General features: G+C 33.4%; 1 protein-coding gene across 2 annotated transcripts in view; it reads left to right on the top strand.

Moving 5' to 3' along the window:
- Positions 1-4,003: 4,003 nt before the first annotated feature.
- Positions 4,004-20,858, top strand: part of LOC139523681 (rRNA 2'-O-methyltransferase fibrillarin-like) — a 33,521-nt gene continuing 16,666 nt past the window's right edge. For both annotated transcript variants that reach the window (XR_011664662.1, XM_071317885.1), the window contains exons 1-7: positions 4,004-4,148; positions 7,920-8,096; positions 8,755-8,775; positions 9,211-9,270; positions 10,321-10,415; positions 11,505-11,675; positions 15,603-15,735. Coding sequence is in view for 1 of the 2 variants with exons in the window: in XM_071317885.1 (XP_071173986.1) it covers positions 4,136-4,148; positions 7,920-8,096; positions 8,755-8,775; positions 9,211-9,270; positions 10,321-10,415; positions 11,505-11,675; positions 15,603-15,735 (670 nt within the window). In the remaining variant the exon portion in view is untranslated. The remainder of the gene's footprint in view (positions 4,149-7,919; positions 8,097-8,754; positions 8,776-9,210; positions 9,271-10,320; positions 10,416-11,504; positions 11,676-15,602; positions 15,736-20,858) is intronic.

Here is a 20,858-nt window from a genome sequence, read left to right as displayed (position 1 = left end):
CCCTTTTGAAATAAGCAATTTTAAACCAATATACAAACACACATTTCATTCATTACTTCAGTAGCTGAATAAGATGAGCTTACCATACGGAACACAGTTTCATTAAAAAGAATCCATTATATCATTTCAAGACGTCTTTGGTCATATGTCTCTCAATATAAGTAAACATTCTACAAATTACCTAAAACTCAACACTCGTCATCCAATTTGTTGAATATTGTTTGAAATTTTGTCGATTTTCAAAAGTAGGTACTATATTTTTAGTAATTTTCTTTAATATGCCTGTCGATGTTAGACATTTTAAAAATTGGCATAAATTGGCTGAAAATTGAGTTATTCTGAAAATTAGAAAAATCCTGTAACATATAATACGTCTCTATAAGAACAAAACACGATGTAATTTTTAAACTGCAAATTTTCTCTTGAATGTATGAACTCCGCGAGGAGATTGAATAAAAAAACACTTTATATGCAGTAAAGAAAGTGATTGTATGTATACGACAAATGTTGTCTGCTGACTGATAAATGCAAATGATATCCGGTTCCTTCAGTGGAAATAATACGCTGCTCACACGTATCAGAATCGATATCCAGCAAAACACGGATCAAACCGAAGTCCTCAATTTGTAGTGTTCGAGCTCTGGTCTGTTTCGTAATGTCGAAATCCTCTGCATTACCTTATCACTGCTTATGTTTGGTTACTTAACGTTGGTGTCTAGCTATTATTTCGAAAAATGAAATGTGTGGTCGTTTATGTGTTGTGGTGTATTAAAAAAAAAACAATGAACATATGCTGATTTAATATCACACACATTTTTATTATAAACATTTTTTTCTGTTCAGAAAACACCAGAAAAGAGAGGCGAAGGATACCAAAGGAACATTCAAACTCATAAGTCGAAAGTAAACTAACTAAGAAACAACAGTACATAAAACACAACATAAAAAAAGACAAGACAGAGCAACACCTTAAAAACTGGGGATGATCTCAAGTGCTCAGAAAGATGTCATTGCGAGTAGCCTGGTAATCATCTGAATATAAGTTAATACATTTGCCAATTTGCAATCATGGCATCTTTATATAGAGGACAACTATTTTATTCTGAGGTTGGAGCCTGGCAAAATTGGTCAGGCCAGAATATTCATGTCTGTGTCTCTGCGGCTCAAGCACCACTGAAGCATACATATACAATGATATAAATGACAGGAAGTTAGAATATGTTATACTATGCAAAAATATTAAAAGTGACATAAGCAATTAATGTTCAAATAGATATAGGAAGATGTGGTATGAGTGTAAATCCAAGTCACAATTTATAAAATTAAACCATTATAATATGTCAAAGTACGGTCTTCAACACGGAGCCTTGGTTCACACCCAACAGCAAGCTATAAAGGGCTCCAAAAAAAAATTACTGTGTAAAACCATTCAAACGGTAAAACAAACGGTCTAATCTATTTAAAAAAAGAAGAAAAAGAAATGAGAAACAATTATAAACTATATCAACAAACGACAACTACTGAACATCAGATTCCTGACTATATATTCCTAACTGATTCAAAGCATATAAAGCACTTTAAAACATATAACCAGTTATAGCAAATGAAAAGAAAAAAGTACTATGAATGAAGCATTATTTATTTAATAGAAAAACAAAGGATATAATATGGAATATCCATGATCTATGACATAAAATCAGTAAATGCACAAAAAAAACCAAAAAAAACCCAAATAGTTATCCATGATCCATGACAAAAAATTCAGTCAATACACAACAACAACAAAAGGACATACACAAAAAGCGAAGGAACAGCAGAGGCGGATTTAGGAGGGGGGCTAGGGGGCCCGGCCCCCCCTTTTTGGGAAAAAATTTGGATGCATATATAGGGAATCACTGAAGCGTGACTGGAGCGGGCCCCCTCTTAGGTCAGTCAGTGGGCCCCCATTTATGAAAATTTCTGGATCCGCCGCTGAACAGTGCTTGTATTGCTGTTCTTTGTCACAGACTCAGTGAGTCATTCAACACGGAGCTAAAACTCTCACCTCACTATCAGTTTAAAACACCCCTGCCACCGCATTGGGCGGAATTAATTGCAAAAGAATTTTTATGGAATTTGTAAGATGTAACACAACCTAACCTTGCCAGGTCAAAGCAGGCATAACATTGTCATAAACTACTATTACAGGTAACCATCAGTTCAGAAAATTGGTTGAAATTGGGTTTTTTTTTCACTAAAACTCTGGGATAGTTCATCCCAATAGTTTGCAACTGTGTAGCGAAAAAAAATGATATCATAGCTTGTTTATCTTATATACCTGAGGCTGTTCAAATGTTTATCTATATCTGAAGGAATATTTGTGACTTTTTTATATATTGAGCAAATTTACTCCTTAAAAATTTAATTTAGACTGAAACAAATGATAAAGAATGAGTGTTTGTCTATTCGAAAAACCTAAAAATGTGATGCACACTTTAGAATAACACGATGCACGGGTTATTTGGTGTGCACTACATTTTTTTGTGTATTTCTTAATAGATGTCGTATACGAAACATACCACCAAGTATATGATGTTTTATGTTCAGTATTTATCGAGGGAATTGCATAAGAAGCTTTTAAAAGTGAAATAAAAAAGGCAAATTTATTTTTGCTGTATATTGATGAAAAAAAGGGGGGAAAAACATGAACATAGAAAATTTCTGTTTCGGACTGTTCCACAAAGGCCTTAGCATTTTATACTTTCCCAAACTATACTTATTTTTTCACACTTTTTGAAGCACCAGTCTAATCTTGTCACATGCACATTCAAAAGAGAAATAATGTCTTTTTGTGAATATAAAAAATTTAAAGTCTGTCTTTGCAACTGCAGGTTAACTTGAGCAATTAAAGATACATGTAGCTAATACTAAAGTTTGTATCTTACTACTATTTTTATACGGTCAAAGGTGGATACAGCCCTCCCCCTTTTTGTGAGAAATTTTGTTGATTATATGAGAATCACCGAAGCATGATAGGAGCGCTCGGAGCTCCCCACTTTTAGGTCAGTCAGAGCCCCCTTTTTTTTTATGGATCCGCCATTGACAATTTAGAGACAAAGTCGTACGTCTCGATGTTTGTACATGTATTTACGGCATTCGCGATCTGTTCACATTCCATGTTAACATCGAGATAAGGTTCGTTTTAATATGCTTTTAAATATTTTAATTTCAATTTGTCAATATTTGCTGCATATATCAATCGACTCCTTCGGAAATCCCCCCCCCCCCCCCGAATTTCTCTAATCTAGCTGAATTTTTATATACGAATAACAAGCATGTTCCAGAAAGGTATAAATTAACATGATTAAACCAGCAGATACAGGAATTAATACGCATAGGCTAGCAATGATTTTATATCTTTTTTACATCTATAATATAATAATATATCTTCTGTACTCGTCGTTTGCTACCTAGACTTAAGGAGGGAAATAATAAAATTGAAGATTTTTGAAAGGAAGTTTTGTTTTTATTTCAATTTATTTATATATTTTCTATTCACCAGAACGTAATAAATAAATAATAAATAAGCATTATGTCGAGTCGGCAAAGCCAGTTATACGTTGCGTTGTAAAAGTCGGCTATATATATGCCAAAAAAAATACATACAAAAATAGCCATCGGTCGGGTTGTTGTCTCTTTGACTCATTCCCCATTTCCATTCTCAATTTTAAATTCATCAAAGGTCACAAAGTTTCCCTGAGGGAGATAAAAACCTAAGTTTCTGTATAATTTTAAAATGTCGATGTTGATGTTAAGTAGCGCCTGATTTTAATCAAGTTAAGTTCGTGACATCCCATCAAAGGCGTCGTTTATTAAAGGTACGTTGTTACCTTTGATTGGTTATAAGTTCTAATGGTTTATAGACAAAGTTTCATCCAGGCTGGTCCTCTCCCTTGCAACATACGTGTATCTGTCAAAGCCAAATAGATAAAGGACAGAGAACCAGTCTAGCACTCGTCAATACTCGGCCAATTTCGTTCATTAAAATTGTAGCGAAAACACCCGAGGCTTGCGGACTCCGTCGAGGCGGAAGTAACTTTTCTAATGCATTTTGGGTAAGCTAAACGACAACAACCGACGAACACGTGCTATTAGAATGGGGTTTCCAGGTAAGAATTAGTTAACAATACAGCTCAAATGTATGCTGGCACCTTCATTCGAAACTGCATACTCATTATTTTAGTAATGGCAACTTTTTGAAATATGCAGATTTGACATAGTGTTCACTGTTGCAATTAGATCTAGAAAAATTGAAAAAAAGGGGGGCTCACCACCACGTGGTTTCAAATGTTAAAGATTTTAAGCAGTTTATTATAATCTGTAGATTTTATATTTCTGTTATATATATCATTTAATGCATGTCGCAAATTGAGAATATATAGAAAAGATGAATTGTGTTACACGAGGGGTTGTTTTGTTTTTGTGAAAGAGACCAACAAAATCGGTCTTTTTAGCTGAAAAGGGTAGAATTATTAATATATTGAACAATTTTCTTAAAGAGTGGTCTTCTTATTTTCAATAAAACAAGATTACTATAATTTTTACTTTGAAGATTGAAGCCTTGACTTCAAAGTTTTTGTCAATATTTTACCACATGTTGTGTTTTTTGGAAACGTGTCTGCAAATAATGTAAATATGTAGCCTTTTTTACTTGAAAATTGTTTTTGATGAAAACCTAAATAACTTCAAGCACGTTATACATGTAGTCCAAATAATTATGACGTCTTGGAATAAAATTGAGAATGGAAATGGGGAATGTGCCAAAGAGACAACAACCCGACCATAGAAAAAAAACCAGCAGAAGGTCACCAACAGGTCTTCAATGTAGCGAGAAATTCCCGCACCTGGAGGCGTCCTTCAGCTGGCCCCTGAACAAATATATACTAGTTCAGTGATAATGAATGCCATACCAATTTCCAAATTGTACACAAGAAACTAAAATTAAAATAACACAAGACTAACAAAGGCCAGAGGCTCCTGACTTGGGACAGGCCCAAAAATGCGGCGGGGTTAAACATGTTTGTGAGATTTTAAACTTGCTTTGACGCCTTCCTGCAAAATTTGTAAGGCGTTATAGAAAAAATTTAAGGTTCATCATAAGGAATTGAAAAATATGGCCGTGTTTACACCTCCAAAATTACTATGAGTACAGACAAACTGGTACATCCAGGAAAGTTTTAAGGCATGGCAGGAACTAGATATATAAAAGTTATATGACTCTGTAGGGGTAGCATCAGGAGTTCCTCAAGGCACGGTATTAGGACCGCTGCTGTTCTTATGTCATATTAATGACTTACCCGAAACTGTTAAATCTCAAGTCAGATTATTCGCAGATGATTGCCTACTGTATAGGAAAGTCCAAACACAACAGGACCACCAACTACTACAAAAAGACCTTGTATCGTTGGAAGAATGGGCCACAAAATGGGGTATGAGATTTAATGCCAAAAAATGTTACGTGATGAGTGTCAACAACAAATCATCTCATTTTTATAAACTGGACAATCAGATACTGCAACAGGTACAACAAAATCCGTATCTCGGTGTAATTATCTCAGATGATCTGAGGTGGGGCGCCCACATCGCTAAAACCGTGAAGAAAGCCAACTCAACTCTAGGCTTCTTGCGACGAAACCTCCGCCACTGTCCAAAGGATTGCAGGAAACAGGCATATATAGGACTTATCCGTTCACTTTTAGAATATGCGTCCATAGTCTGGGACCCTTACTTAATGAAGGATATTAATGCACTTGAAAAAGTACAGAGACAAGCAGTGCGCTTCATCAGTGGGGATTACACAAGCAGAGAGGAAGGTAGCATAAGGAGACTTATGATTGAACTAAAACTTCCAACACTGGAAAACAGACGTCGTCACAGTAGACTTACTTTTCTCTACAAGGTGGCCGGGGAGTTGGTACCAGCTATACCGCAAGACTCAGTATTAGTTAAAGAGAGACCAAAACGACAAGTTAAACCAAAACAATTTAGTGACTATAAAACAACAAACATTGTAGACAAATTTGCTCAAAACAACAGCCGCTGCTTTAAAATTCCACCTAGCAAATCAGAACAATACAAACAGTCATTCTTTGTAAGAACAATACCTGATTGGAATAAACTACCAGACAATCTCGTGTGTGCTAAGACAATTGAGAGTTTTAAAACTTCGGTTGCTCTCGCAACGTTGGACTAATTTTCCAGCGCCTCTCTCCCGTTGCCATTGATGCCATATCCTGGCCCTGCAAAGTATTTATTCAGATTCAGATTCAGATGAAGTCTACGTTTCAGAAAATTAAAGTCTTGCCTGGATTTTGATGTTCATTTTTTTCCAGTCTGCAGAAGATAGCAAAATAAACAAACACCCGAGTTTCATTTGATACGGTCCACTCATTTACAGTTTAAACCTGTTAAATCACCTATTGTTTACAGGTGTCTATTGTCCATCTATTGTCCATTTAAATCAATACTACTCACAACATTGATTATATGAGGGGAGCTTCTCAATCGTTTTCACTACTTAGTTAATTTTTGCACCTTTTGCAGGAACGAAAAAAAATGGATAGCAAAATCTAGAAAAGTTTATAATTTTCTGAAACATAAAATGCATTTAAAATTTATATATCTAGTTCCTGCCATCCCTTAAAACTGTTGCAGGTGTATAAGTTAGTCTGTACTCAGAGTAAAATTTGGGGTGTAAATACGGCCATTTTAGCCGAAAGGTTATGATGAACCTTAATAGCCTTTCAAGACGTCATAATTATTTGGACTAGTTATACATCCAAACACAATTAAAGATAGGAATCCAATACATCAGTCATCATAATTGTTAGGGAGTACTACAATGTATGTTAAAATAAATAATTGTGATGTCTTTTGTATTTTTTCTGTGACGCCTTTCGTAGACTTCGCATTGAACCGGTATTTACTACGTGAAATTGTTTCAATTAAAGATATGATTTTACTCGAGTCTACATGTACATGGAGAAATAGTTTAAAGCATTTTGCAATTTTTGCTGACATGTACATGTTCAAATCTATAATACTAAAATTACGAGGTCCAATTTGTCAGCCGTCATCACGTAAAAAACGACGAATCAAAGCATTCAACTTTATATATAACTAATATAGTACAAAGGTGTAGATTAAAAATTACACCACTCCAGGCCCTTTTGTTTTCCATGTAATTAATATTGCTAATAATTAAGAAGTTTCGGGTCGAGTCCGATACCGATACCAATAGTATATTCACCTGTCACCTATTACCTTATCTGTACGTTCCGCATCTGACAGGCGCACCACCAAACGGTGTATTCAGGATTAATATGCTATATACACGGGTCATAATCACAGGGTTGACACTACTTAATTGTCAAATTGTTACCTATTGTAGTATTTTAATCAGTAAGACTTTCTAAGATTACAATACGAATACTAAAAATCTGTGACTAAAAATAAGGCGTGTAGGTACAGTTTTCAATTTGTTAGCGGGCATGACGTTAAACAGCGAATCAAAGAATTCAACTTTATTTATAACTCATATAGGACAATGCTGTTGATTAAAAAATACTCCATTCCAGGACCTTTTGTTTTCCAAATAATTAATATTTATATCAATAATTGATAGTTCCAGTTCGACAGGTTCAAACAGAAAGATTTGAAAGCAGAGAAAACTGTGTATCTTATAATCGGCATGACTTTATCAGATAACAATACTAATACTAAAATAAGGCTTGCGCATAGTTATATACTTTAATTTAGTCACGGACCCGCGATATCACGGGTCTGTTCTAGTGTATTTAAAAATTGAACAGTCCATCATTATTTAACTACAATGTATTGACTTAAAAGACTGAAAATTAAATGATCTGATATCTTTGTAGCATTTTCACCAAGAGGAGGGCGTGGTAGAGGAGGCGGTGATAGAGGAGGTGGACGTGGTGGCTTCAGAGGAGGCAGAGGTGGTGGTGATAGGGGAGGACGAGGTGGTGGATTTAGAGGTGGAAGAGGTGGTGGTGACCGAGGAGGACGTGGAGGTGGATTCAGAGGTGGTAGAGGAGGTAATACATACTTATAGTCAAATAATTTGCTCAATAATGTCATAAACAAATTTGCTTTTTAATTTGAACTTTGAAGATACAATGTATAAGTTTTGATCATCTGATTTACAGTATGCAATTACTTGCTTGCCTTGAGGAATCAGATAAAACACATACATTTATCACCTTGTCAAATTAACGTCAAACATATAATTTTGGGGCTGGGTAAAATCTTGGCCTTCTTATACTTTAAGGGTCCCTATGTAGGTTTCAGATTGATGAATGGTTATGGTTAGATTTGGGGATGTTTCAGGTTTTTTGGTTAAGGCTAGTGTTAGGTTTAGGAATTGGTTAGTGTAAGGTTCAGGTTTTAGAATAGTTTAGTATAGCTCTTCATGGGTTGGGACCCAGTATAAGAAATCTAAAATCTGTGATTCACAGTTAAACTGTGAGGCTTTTATACATGGAAAACAATATGGAATCTTCTTTACTGTTCTTGGTAAAAAAAATCTATATAAAGAAAAAAATACCTTTCAAATACATTGATTATTTTCCTGCAATGTCGTGAATTTTTACATGTTTGTTAATTAATGTTCCATATTCAGATTAGCAAATGTGTGAGTTGAATTGTTTCCTTAGCATTCAATGGATAATAATAAGAAACTTTTTTCTTTTGTAGGTAGAGGTGGAGGAGGAAGAGGTAAATATGTTAGAAGTAAAGGCAACAGTAGTATAATGCTGATCAATAGTCCTAAATCGTTTAAGCAACAACAAATCTATTACAAACTAAAAACCAAAGGAAAAACCATAGCTGTATATATAGAGTTTGTAATGTGTTTGCTGATATTCAATGTGATCTGTAGATTTAATAGTAAACCTACATATATATGGGAATCTTTCAATGGCTTGATTTGGGCAAGAATTGTAATATTTTATTACACTAAAATTTGTGAATAAAGCCACCGATTAAAAACCTCAAAGAATGGTACACCACGAATTACAGTACTTTCATAGTAATAGGTTTTTCAGTTTCTTAAAGTCAAAGGGTAAAACTTTGGGTTACAGTGTAAACAATTGATAATTAAACAACAAGATAATTTGTTAGTCCTATGCTGATTTTAGTTAACCATTGTAGGTGGAAGAGGAGGGTTTGCAGGAGGAAAGAAAGTTGTTGTAGAACCTCACAGACACGAAGGTAAGATCATTTAGAGGTAATTGATGATCTAAAATGTTGAAATCAGTCATTGAATCAAGTAAATCTGTTTCTCTGTGTCAAATCTTGGTTGAACCTTTCCTGTGAAATAATTAAATGTCGATAAGTTTTACACTGGTAGGACCACCATTGATTGATTGGTAAATGTTTTACGCAGGATCATTTTGGACCTACAACATGTGCTAATGGGTAATATCACCTTACCAATCTTTTCAGTAGGTTAAAAGGAAAGAAATAGAAAAGTAGTTTTAAGATTTACAGTGGATTTTGTTAAGTATGTAGGCATTAGGCAAAGGTAATATCTTTGGTAAGCTTGCTTGCTAACTGAACCGTGAAGTTGTTGTTGGGTAAGATATACTACCCATCTTTTAAAATAGCCTAGTCCTTAGACTCCTACAGACTGATAGATTGGTTATATGTCGGACTAGTCTACACTTAAAGGAGGGTAGTTTACCTAACATAACAAAGCTTCACGGTTCAGCTAGCAAGCAAGCTGACAAAAGATATTACCTTTAGCTACATACTCGTTGAAATCAGCTGTAAAGTAAAAATCTGTTGAAATATTTCAATTTGCTAAATTTGATTTGAGGAAAAAGCCAGGCAAATACCATTGCTACCTTACTAAATGACTGATGATGTGATTTTTTCAAGGTATATATGTACGTTAAATACTTGACCATAAAAAAAGAATCAAATGTTTCATATTTGAGCACTTCTTTCAACATAAGTTAAGACACTTGGAAATGTGATTAGCATATAACCTAGCTATGACAGTACACTGCTCTCATCTTATAACAGTAACTAACCCACAGTTACATTGTATGAGAATACATTTGATATTTCATGATTTCAAATCTGTATGTGCCTTAAAAGTTAAAAAATGTAACTAATTAATAGGTACATGCACATGTAGAAGAAATTGATTAAACTTTACCAAGTTGTAGAACACTGTCTAGGGAGTACATAATCTACTCCAATGTATATGTTGTAAAACATTTCCCGCAGTAATAATTTGTTTGTTTTTATTTGTAGGTGTATTTATTGCTAGAGGAAAAGAAGATTCATTGGTAACCTTGAATTTGGTTCCAGGTGAAACTGTATATGGAGAGAAGAAAATATCTGTAGAGGTATAAAATCTTGTTTTACTGGGGCCACACTTGAAAATATTTTGGTTTGCTTAAAACCCTACCCAAAGGTTGAGACTGTGGGTAGGTAGGCATTTTCCTCTTTTTTTTCAAAAAAAGAAATTGAAGTATAGCATGTTTATTAGTCTTCATGCCTATCTGATTAAAAAAACTTCTTAAATCAGGACAATAAAAGAATTTAAGTAGGCAGCTTTTTTCTGGGTAGGTAGGGTTAGGGCAAAGAAATCTATTTTTTTTGGCCTAAAAACCTAGGTCATGTTTTTACATTGTGTATAATAGATATCATCATGCATGAATGAGCCAGGTTTCTGACTGTTGGGCAATCAGCTACAAATCAATAATCAAAACTATGTGTCTACTTCTGGTTAAGAGTTAGGATTCAAGTATTTTGGAGTGAAGGAGATGTGAAACCTGAATCTGAAAAAAAATCTATATCATGTATATAGTAAACAATAAATTTAAAATTATTATTAAATTAATGGTATTAAGAGTCTAAAATTAGGTGTAGTTTAATGATTAAGGTAATAGGCAGCAGTCTGCACCTACTAGTCCAAAGACCAATTTCTTATTGCTCCAAACAAAGTGTTGCAAAAATGAAATTTTACTAGTCTGGGGGATCAGACTAGTGGCTTACCGTGCAGACTGAGGCAGTACTTCATGTCATATCTAGCAAGATGTGCAATTTTTATAACTTGTGTCAACTGATGTAATTTCATACCAGGTATATGAATGAATGTTGGTGTTGAACATACTGGTCAATGAGACAGCTACCAAAAAGCACAGCTAAAAAGAGATAAGTGGTGTATATACCAGAAAAGACCGTTACACAAAGACTCAATAAAATAAGGTCATCTAGACATCTGCAAGGTCAATTTTTGAAGTTTTTGTATAGCAATAACAACTGTCAGGTCACTGGTCTTCAGAATTATTTCAGGATAAAATCTACAGGATATTCAATTAAAACTTTTGTAAAGCAATGGTATAGTTCACACTCACTCATTCTCAGTTATATCAATAAATACTTGAATTAAAAGCTATCTAATGTAAATTTATTTATAATGTATCTTTTAGGAAGGAGAGAAGAAGATTGAGTATAGAGCATGGAATCCATTTAGATCTAAACTGGCAGCAGCCATATTGGGTGGAGTAGACAACATACACATGAAACCCGGGTCCAAAGTTTTATACCTGGGTGCAGCCTCTGGAACGACTGTCAGTCATGTCTCAGATATTGTAGGCCCAGTAAGTATAACCATCCAAGACGAACCAGTATGATACAGGAATACATTTTAGTACACTACAACATAGTGGTTTCTCTGTTTTAGCTTGTCCATAGGGTGCAGGTAACCTTTAAATGGTCCATTGTTGGAACCTTTTTGGGTACACAACCATTTCTTTCTTTTAACATGGTTAACATATGCCAATTGAACATACAAATCCATAATTTTTATTTTACAGACATAAATGCATGAAATATGACATTGCATACTCATGATACTTGATCATTGTTTATATTTGATGGGAATTATTTCTTGACATTTATTCAAGTACATATGATTCCAGTGTTCCAGCTAGGTTTTCAAAAGGGCAGGGTGCCAATCCTGAAAAGGGCATTTTTAAACGCGCGATATGATAATATGAAAAGGGCATATTTTAATAAAAGATGTTAATCGAAAATTTGTGTTTATTCGTTGAATCACAGGTTATACAAGAACAATATCTTTAGCCCATATAGAACTCTATCTTTCTACTTTTAAGGCTGAAAAACTTGTCAAGCAGCTTGTCACACAAGTTTTTTTATCATTGCTTGGCAAAGTTGAACTTTATATGCAGTATGTTTTGAAAGGAGACCTGTTTCAAACTGTTTCTATGGTCTACCACATTTTACCAGTTTCACCTTTCTACCCCTGCAGTGCTTGATGGCAATACAGCACAAAACAGCTGTGCTCAGTAAATTCACAATTTTAGGATATAAAGCAACAGTGAAAAATAGGATCAAAAATAAAGAATACAGAAAAAGATGACCAAGGCACCCTACCAACACTGCTACTAAGACCCTCTTTAACTTTTCCCATAACTCAAAATAAATACCTAAACATATATATTCTTAAGCAAGAAGTATGGAGACACATTTTAGAATATGTAAATGGGTTACTCAATGCTAGGAAAAAAATCAGATTGAGTTATCTTTCTTTATTCGGGTGTGCTCCTTCTTTGGAGGATTATAAACAGTACGTAAATATGATGTAAATATGATCACAATATGGCGGTCGATTTTGTTATTTTCATATCAAAAATGAAGGCAGTCAATGACAAATACGTCTGAATTTTCTGTTTATTTTACAGAAAACAAGTAAAACAATGCCTTCAACGAGTTTATAATGGTTTTCCAACTTTCTGTCATTACGTATCTTCCATGGAACTACGGTAAACATCGCAAATTGTGCCCAAGTTGTTGTATGCACATTTCTTCAAAGATAATTGCCGACTGACCGATTCTATTTGAACGAATTAATATTGATGATCATTAATGACCCATCCGATAAACGGATTACCTATAACAACAGATTATGACACCAGTTGTAACCATTGATTAGCTTGGGGTCGTAAACAAAGTCAATGGCAATCCATCTTCAAAAAAAGGCAGGGCGCCCTGGAAACTGTAAAAAGGGCACAGGGCGCCACTCGGAAAAGGGCGGGCGCCGCGCCCTCTGAAAACGGCCTAGCTGGAACACTGGATTCTGCAGTTGTAAAATGGTGATAAGAAATTTCCAATGATGATATCATACTTTGCCTGATAACCATGAGGGCAAAATACTGATTTAATGAGACTGAGGAAATCCTAGGGCTATACCATCAATATTAATATGATTGATTGGATAACATCAACAATTTCCTGGAACCAATTTGCAAACGTGTCGTCAGTGAATCAATTGATGGTGTCGGATCTTAAAATACAATACAGTTATCTCCTAATTTAAAGTACTGTAGAAAGTGTTGATGCATTATTCCAATCAAAGACCAACTAGTATGTACAGGAATTGTTTACCACATCATGTTGAATTCTTTGTTTTACATTTAACAAGTCCACAGGGTTTAGGAAAGCTTTATATGGTCCATTGTTGCAATAACTTTATTGTTTTTCTCCTTTTCATCGTACCAGGTCATGCAAGAAAATGGATCTTGTTGTGATGACCAACGATATAGATCTGTAAATATTTAGAAAGAAGCCTTCTCTTTTTTTAAGACACTTCATTCATCTTCATCAGAATTTTTATGCCCCACCTACGATAGTAGAGGGGCATTATGTTTTCTGGTCTGTGGCTCCGTTCGTTCATCCATCGGAGCGTCCTGCTCCAGGTTAAAGTTTTTGGTCAAGTTAGTTTTGGATGAAGCTGAAGTCCAATCAACTTGAAACTTAGTACACTTGTTGCTTATGATGTGATCTTTCTGATTTTAAAGCCAAATTAAACTTTTGACCCCAATTTCACAGTCCACCAAACATAGAAAATGAAAGTGGGAGTTTCAGATTAAAGTTTTTGGTCAAGGTAGTTTTTGATGAAGATGAAGTCCAATCAACCATAAACTTAAGTACACATGTTTCCTATAGTATAATCCTTCTAATTTTAATGCCAAATTAGATTTTTACCCGATTTCACGGGGCATTAAACATGGAAAATGATAGTGCAAGTGGGTCTTCCGTGTACTTTGAACACATTCTTGTTTGTTCCTACAGTAAATTAAATAACTATAAAATTATTTTTTTAAGGATAATATCATACTTTGCCTGATATACGTGAGGGCAAAATACTGATTTAATGAGACTGAGGAAACTTGTGGGTCTTTTTTTAGAAATGATTGTTGTTTATCAAGTTTGAAGTCATGAATAAAATTTGAATTATGACTTGTAACTTACTACAGATTGACTAAAAGAAAAGAAAAAAATGATGAAAAGTTGTAATAATATTTTATTTTTCAACATATATGTGAACAAAATTTGGCCTGGTGTCCGATTCCAATATTCAATGATTTTTCTGTATTAATGAAAAATAAATTGGAATTCTTACACATGGTTGCAATTTAGTCCAACTATTTAGCAGTTATAAAAAAATTTGAAGTCCACAAGTGAAGTAGATCTTTTTTTATAATCTCTCTGACCTCATACAACAGGTTGTTTATGAAGTTATATAAAAACAAATGCAAAATACCATGTATATATAGTTCCTTGAATTTGACTTTTCCCATCAAAAGTTATTATTATATAAAGAATATGTACTGAAATGTCTAATTTCAATAGTAGAAATGATATATTGACAGAACAGCACTGTTAAATTACCATGGTGATTTGTAACCAATGTGTTTTAGTCACTATTTGAATAATTTACAATGTTTAAAGACTATAGACAGATGTGAAAAATTATGATACGTCTTTTAAAAGAATGTTTAAGTTGTAAAGGTTAACCAAAGGCCTAATTAAATACTTGAATTTATACAAAGGTTTTCAATGATGATATCACACTTTGCCTGAACAAAATGAGGGCAAAATACTGATTTAATGAGACTGAGAAAACCTTCATGTATAATAACTAAATATTTGTTTGCACACTTGTCTTAAAATTTTAGAGAGCTTGGTGTCGTGTAGTTCATGGTTGGTTTCTAGACTTTGAGCTGTCCAAATTGTTGTTATCCAGTCCCTTGTCCAAGGTGCAATTTTTTTAAATTTTATTCGTTTTATGTTGTTTACTGTAAACATGGTAAATTCAGAAATTATTGCGATGTTTTTATTATTGCGTAAAATGTGACAGGGTTATAATCGCAATAATTTAAACTTGCCTTTGAAATTTCATGAATTAAACAGGATTTTTCTCAATATCGCAATAATTAAATCACATTTCAGTCTAAAATGACAAAATCACAATAATAAATGCATGCAATAATTTATGAATTTACAGTAAACAATATTAAACGAATAAAAATAAATAATTGTCCACATTAAATATGATACACATCAACTTCAGCCACATGTTCGTTATGATGTAAACTATTTGTAATTATATGCCATCTCACATGATCTAAAGTTGTAATCCAAGATTTCAAGAGTTATCAGTAGTAAACAAGTGGTGCATGGTGTCTTTATATGAACTGACTTCTTTTTGTATTTGTTAACAGGAAGGTTTGGTTTATGCAGTAGAGTTTTCACACAGAAGTGGTAGAGATCTGATTAATGTAGCTAAAAAGAGAACAAATATAATACCTATCATAGAAGATGCTAGACATCCACATAAATATAGGATGTTGGTTGGTAAGTAGAACATTAACTGTGGAACCAATGATTAGTATGCAAATTTACAACATGTTCTGTGGTTGCATCAATCGGTGTTGAAAAAAATGCACGAAATGCAATCAGAACCCTTATGGTACTGGCTTGCTTTATCTTCCAAGTTTTAACACTACCTTTGATGGATACAAAATGATGCAGTTATATAATGCTTTTGTATATCCTCTCCAGGCAATGTCAGTCAATTTATTAATAATTTGGTTTACTTAGATGTATTTAAGTTACAATTTGATGTCACTGTTATTAAAAATTACATAAATAATGTTTGGTGTATCGATCTCTTACAAAATTAGGTTCAGCTACAAATGTAAGATCATAAACAAAGGAAGATAACTCTTAACTGAAATTTATATAATTTGTCTAGCTAAATAAGATTTAGGAGATAACTGTATTGTATTTTAAGCTGGGACGGCATCAATTTGGGATTTGATGATTGCAAATTAAGTTTACTGGCGACGCGTTAGCGGAGACAGTAAACATGTATTTGCGACCATCAAATATCCAATTGATGCCGTCGGAGCTTAAACATGTTAAAATACAATATTGTTATCTCCATTCTAATGAAACTGACAGAAAACAACATTAAAACATGTAATTAAAATCTGCAATATGTCGTCTGCACTTGCGTGTACGTCCCATAGCATCAATTGTCAATTGATGCCATGTAAAAAAGTGACGTTATCCAGTCAAAATGAACGTTGCAAACGTTGTTGCATTAGAATCAATGTTATATTTTAAATTTGCAAAATTGTGAAATGAAAGCAATCTTAATCCTTTTATTTTCTTTTATACTGCACTCGTTCTAATTGAGCAGTCAAAATGGGTTGACAGTATAATTCTATGTCATATACAGTCACTGACCCGATATCACTTTTCCTCATGAATATTTAAATAGAAGTTGCCGAAATAATATTTAATTATTTATACGACCTCTTTAACCTGTTCTCGTGTCCAATGCATACAATGATGCGTGAAATGACTCAACCTTGTTTCTTTTGCAATTATTGGAAAAACATATATATTATTTGTTTATATTTTTTGTTTGCAACCTATTAATCATTATGTTTTATGCTTATGGTTGATATTTTAGTCCATACTCTAACGATTTCGTTCACCATTGAGTGTGGATTTCAACAGGTAAAAATGTACATTTCATTGTCATGATTGTGTTGTATATTTCTCTGCGAGCATGATATGAGGTCTTTTTAAATATTTAAATCAAATAAATAACCTAAACGCATTAAACAGCAATTGAAATGTTGTTTTTTAAGATTGCAGTATAAAGACAATAATAGTGCATTGACTTGACATATCAACGATATAAGGATTTGGCCCGAAACTGGGAAATAGCTTGACACAGCCTCGCATTTCCCCGTTTCTGAGCCTCACCCTTTTATCGTTGATATGTCAAGTCAATGCACTCTTATTGTCTATATATCAACTAAATCTGAAAAAATGGGAAGCATCATTTTCCTTGTCATGTGACATTTACACCACACATATGATAGTTGATGCTTGTGAAACTCCTAAAATAACAAATGTTACACGTACGACACATTTTTAATTGATTTAGGTCAATTATATAACAAACTTGTCTATGTGAACAGTATTTATAGTCTACTCATTTAAAATCATCCTGAAAATATTTAAATTTCATGCATCTTTTTGGATCTTTAATTTCACAGAAAAGCATTATATATATATTGTCAGCACGATTTAATAACAACATTTTCGTATTATAACATCTTATATCAGTACCGTTGTGCAAATCTTTAGACTGATATAATTTTTTCCTTATCTGCATAGTATCACCTATTCTAGACGATCAGGTACATAGTAAATTTGCTGGTTGGTCGTTTTAATAGACTTTTATATATATATATGGGCAGGAATTCGCTAGTGAAATTTTAGGGTCAATAGTGTTTATCCAATTAAAAAATAAAGAAATCATGCAAATATGGAGAATAAACATTGTTTAAATATCAAAGTGGGTTAGTCTTTATTGCCAAATGCAAAAAATATGGATCCAATTAAAAAAATCAAAAAAAAATCAGCACTTGTTATGTGCTGGTAGTTGAAAACTGTAGACAAAAAGTGTGACATTTCTGCAGTGGCAAAACCCCTAGTCATATTTAGAATATGCCTGAAGAATTGTTCTACTATAATAGTTGAAAATCAACTGCAAAATGATCCGTCTATCATTTAGAAACCCCATTTTGTACAGAATCCGATTATTGCTGCAAATAAAATACGTTTGAAAATGGACAAGTGCATGTAACTTTTCCCGTCAACAAATGTTACATGCACCTTTTCATTAGCTGATTAGCTTTGGAAACAAGTTATTGGTCCAGGATGGCAAATTTTGAAAGGTGTCAACAATGGGTACAATTTGGATTTCATGATTTTTATCAATCAACTGAAGTTTGAAAAATATAGAAGGTAAGAAAATTTATTTCATTTTCGTGTCAATACTGCCCAATAATACTCATCTTTTTATAACAGTTGTATACTTTTTATAGTAAGCATTACCATAATTATTTTTTTCTCATTTCAACCCACTGACAATTACATTAAAATGTGGCTTTGTAATCTTTCACACTAGGCATCTACCAGTGATCAAGCAGATGATAAGAGAGTGGGACCAGGTTAATTTGACCTCACAATGAAGTGTTACATGCACTTTCTGTGTAAATTAGGTTCTTTGATAATGATGTGTGACTTGCTTTGCAATTTTGTCCAAAAATATAAGTTTATCTTGTATTTAAACAGGTTTGACCCTTACGATATTCATTTTATTGCTGGAGAGATTTCTGTACATAACATTGACACGAAAATATTTACCAAGGAAAGGTGTCTATGATACATGCAAAAGCTTTTTTTTGTACGGTTTGCCTTATCAATCTAATTTTTTACATGAAATACCACAGATTAATTGCCAATTTGATTAACTAGTACTTGTATTCATTCTCAGCATTATAAAGATAACTGGCCACTTTATTTGAAAACATAAAATGTAACATTGACACCAGAATAAAAACAATATTACTTTATTACACTTAAAGCATAATTGGCCAGTGCATAATATTAAATCAAATGTAAATTTATGCTGAATTCTTAACAGAGAAGTTGTTGATCTTTCTTGATTTCTAGACTTTACAATATATACTTGTAATTCTTATCGTTTAAAGGCATGTAACATTGACACATCTTCTGCGTCCAGGTTACATGCTACAACCTAATAAATGTGCATACAATTATTTAATCAATAAAATCTTGTTGAAATTTAAATTTGCTTATTAAAATGATATTAAAGAAATAAATGAGTTTTAAATATATGTGTTTATTTTTTTCCTGATTGACTAGCAATTTTTCCTCAACATTTGTTGGTGTTCATGTCAATGTTACATACATAACCCAGAATTATAATGTTTTAAAAGCATTGATTTCCAAACCTGTGTTATGAGCTTTAAAATGAGTTTATATGAGTTTATAAATGACTAACATCTGAAATATTGTCATCACACAATTTCTTTGATGCTCCTATGATAACTTTATGAGTAACATGGACTACGATTTTTGTATCAGGTCTTTTTTGTGTTACATGAGAAGATTTTACTGTGTTGAAATCAACAGTTAATCTAATTTTTAATATTCAAAGTTATTATTATGATACCTATTTTAAAAAATAATGTATAAAGTAAACCCAAATTAAACTTTTTTTTCATTAAGAAATTGTGTATGTAACATTGACAGAGTCTATTATTTAGACTTTTACATGTTCAGGCCAGTGTTACATGCGTAAACAAAACTTACTGCCATATGGAGCTATTATCTTATTTTTATTTTACAAAATAAAAGCGTTTTCATGTTTTCCTGTTTAATTTGTCTTTTAACACTAGTTAGTAACATTGACAACAATATTTTGTGTCAAGATTTTTTTATGTTACATGCAAAGGTATTACTTCCTTAAAGTCAGACATTTATATAACATTTTATAACCTAAATGATTAACTAGATATTACTGGGCAGCAATTATATTATTTCTCCAAAATTGACTATTAAGCACACCACTTTCATCTTCTGGTCTTCATGTATGTAACATTGACATACAACCTTTTACTTTTCTGTCAATGTTACACGCATTAACAGAACTGATAACATTTACTTACTCCTTTGCTCTATAAAGAGATTATTGATAATTTTACTTGTTTTACCACCATCAAACTTCATCTTTATTTCTAAATATAAATATTATTTTTAGAAGTGTATTTTCTTCATTGACAACAAAATTGGTGTCAGTCTTGAAAATTTACATGCAATTTTTAATTAAAAAAATCTACAGGCAATATAAACCTAAGAAAGAAAAAGATGATCAGCAATAAATGTGATGAAGAAAACTCTCAGGAAGATGCTGCAAAAAGATACTGTCCCTGTCAACCAGTCAGATGGTGATGTCCCTGGCAGTCAGACAGATGGTGATGTCCCTGTCAGCCTGGAAGATGGGGATGTACATATCAGTCAATCAGTTAGTTGGTGATGTTCCTGTCAGACAGTCAGTCTGTGATGTTCTTGTAAGCCAGTCAGATGGTGATGTCCCTGTCAGCCAACAGATGGTGATGTCCTAGTCAGCCTGGCAGATGGTGATGTTCATATTAGTCTGTCGGTTGGTGATGTTCCTGTCATTCAGTCATATGGTGATGTTCCTGTCAGCCAGTCAGATGGTGATGTCCCTGTCAGCCAGTCAGATGGTGATGTCCCTGTCAGGCAGTCAGATGGTGATATCCCTTTCAGCCTGTCAGATGGTGATAACCCTATCAGCCTGGCAGATTATGATGTCTGTGTTAGCCAGTCTGATAAGGTCCCTATTAGTGAGTCGGGTGGTGACGGTGCTTTCAGCCAGTCAGATAGTAGTTCTGTGTCTGAAAACCAGATGATGGTGACTGTGTATGCAGACATACTAGTGATCTCCAATTTGACCATTCTACAGCAGTGTAGAAGATAGTTATTTCAAAATCTTGTTTATTTATCACTTTTCATTCACCAGTAAACACATGTGTCATGTGTATTTACTGATGCTCATTATAGAA

Source organism: Mytilus edulis, chromosome 5 (genome assembly GCF_963676685.1).
Source record: "Mytilus edulis chromosome 5, xbMytEdul2.2, whole genome shotgun sequence".
NCBI lineage: Eukaryota > Metazoa > Mollusca > Bivalvia > Mytilida > Mytilidae > Mytilus > Mytilus edulis.
This window is presented reverse-complemented; position numbering and strand designations above follow the sequence as displayed.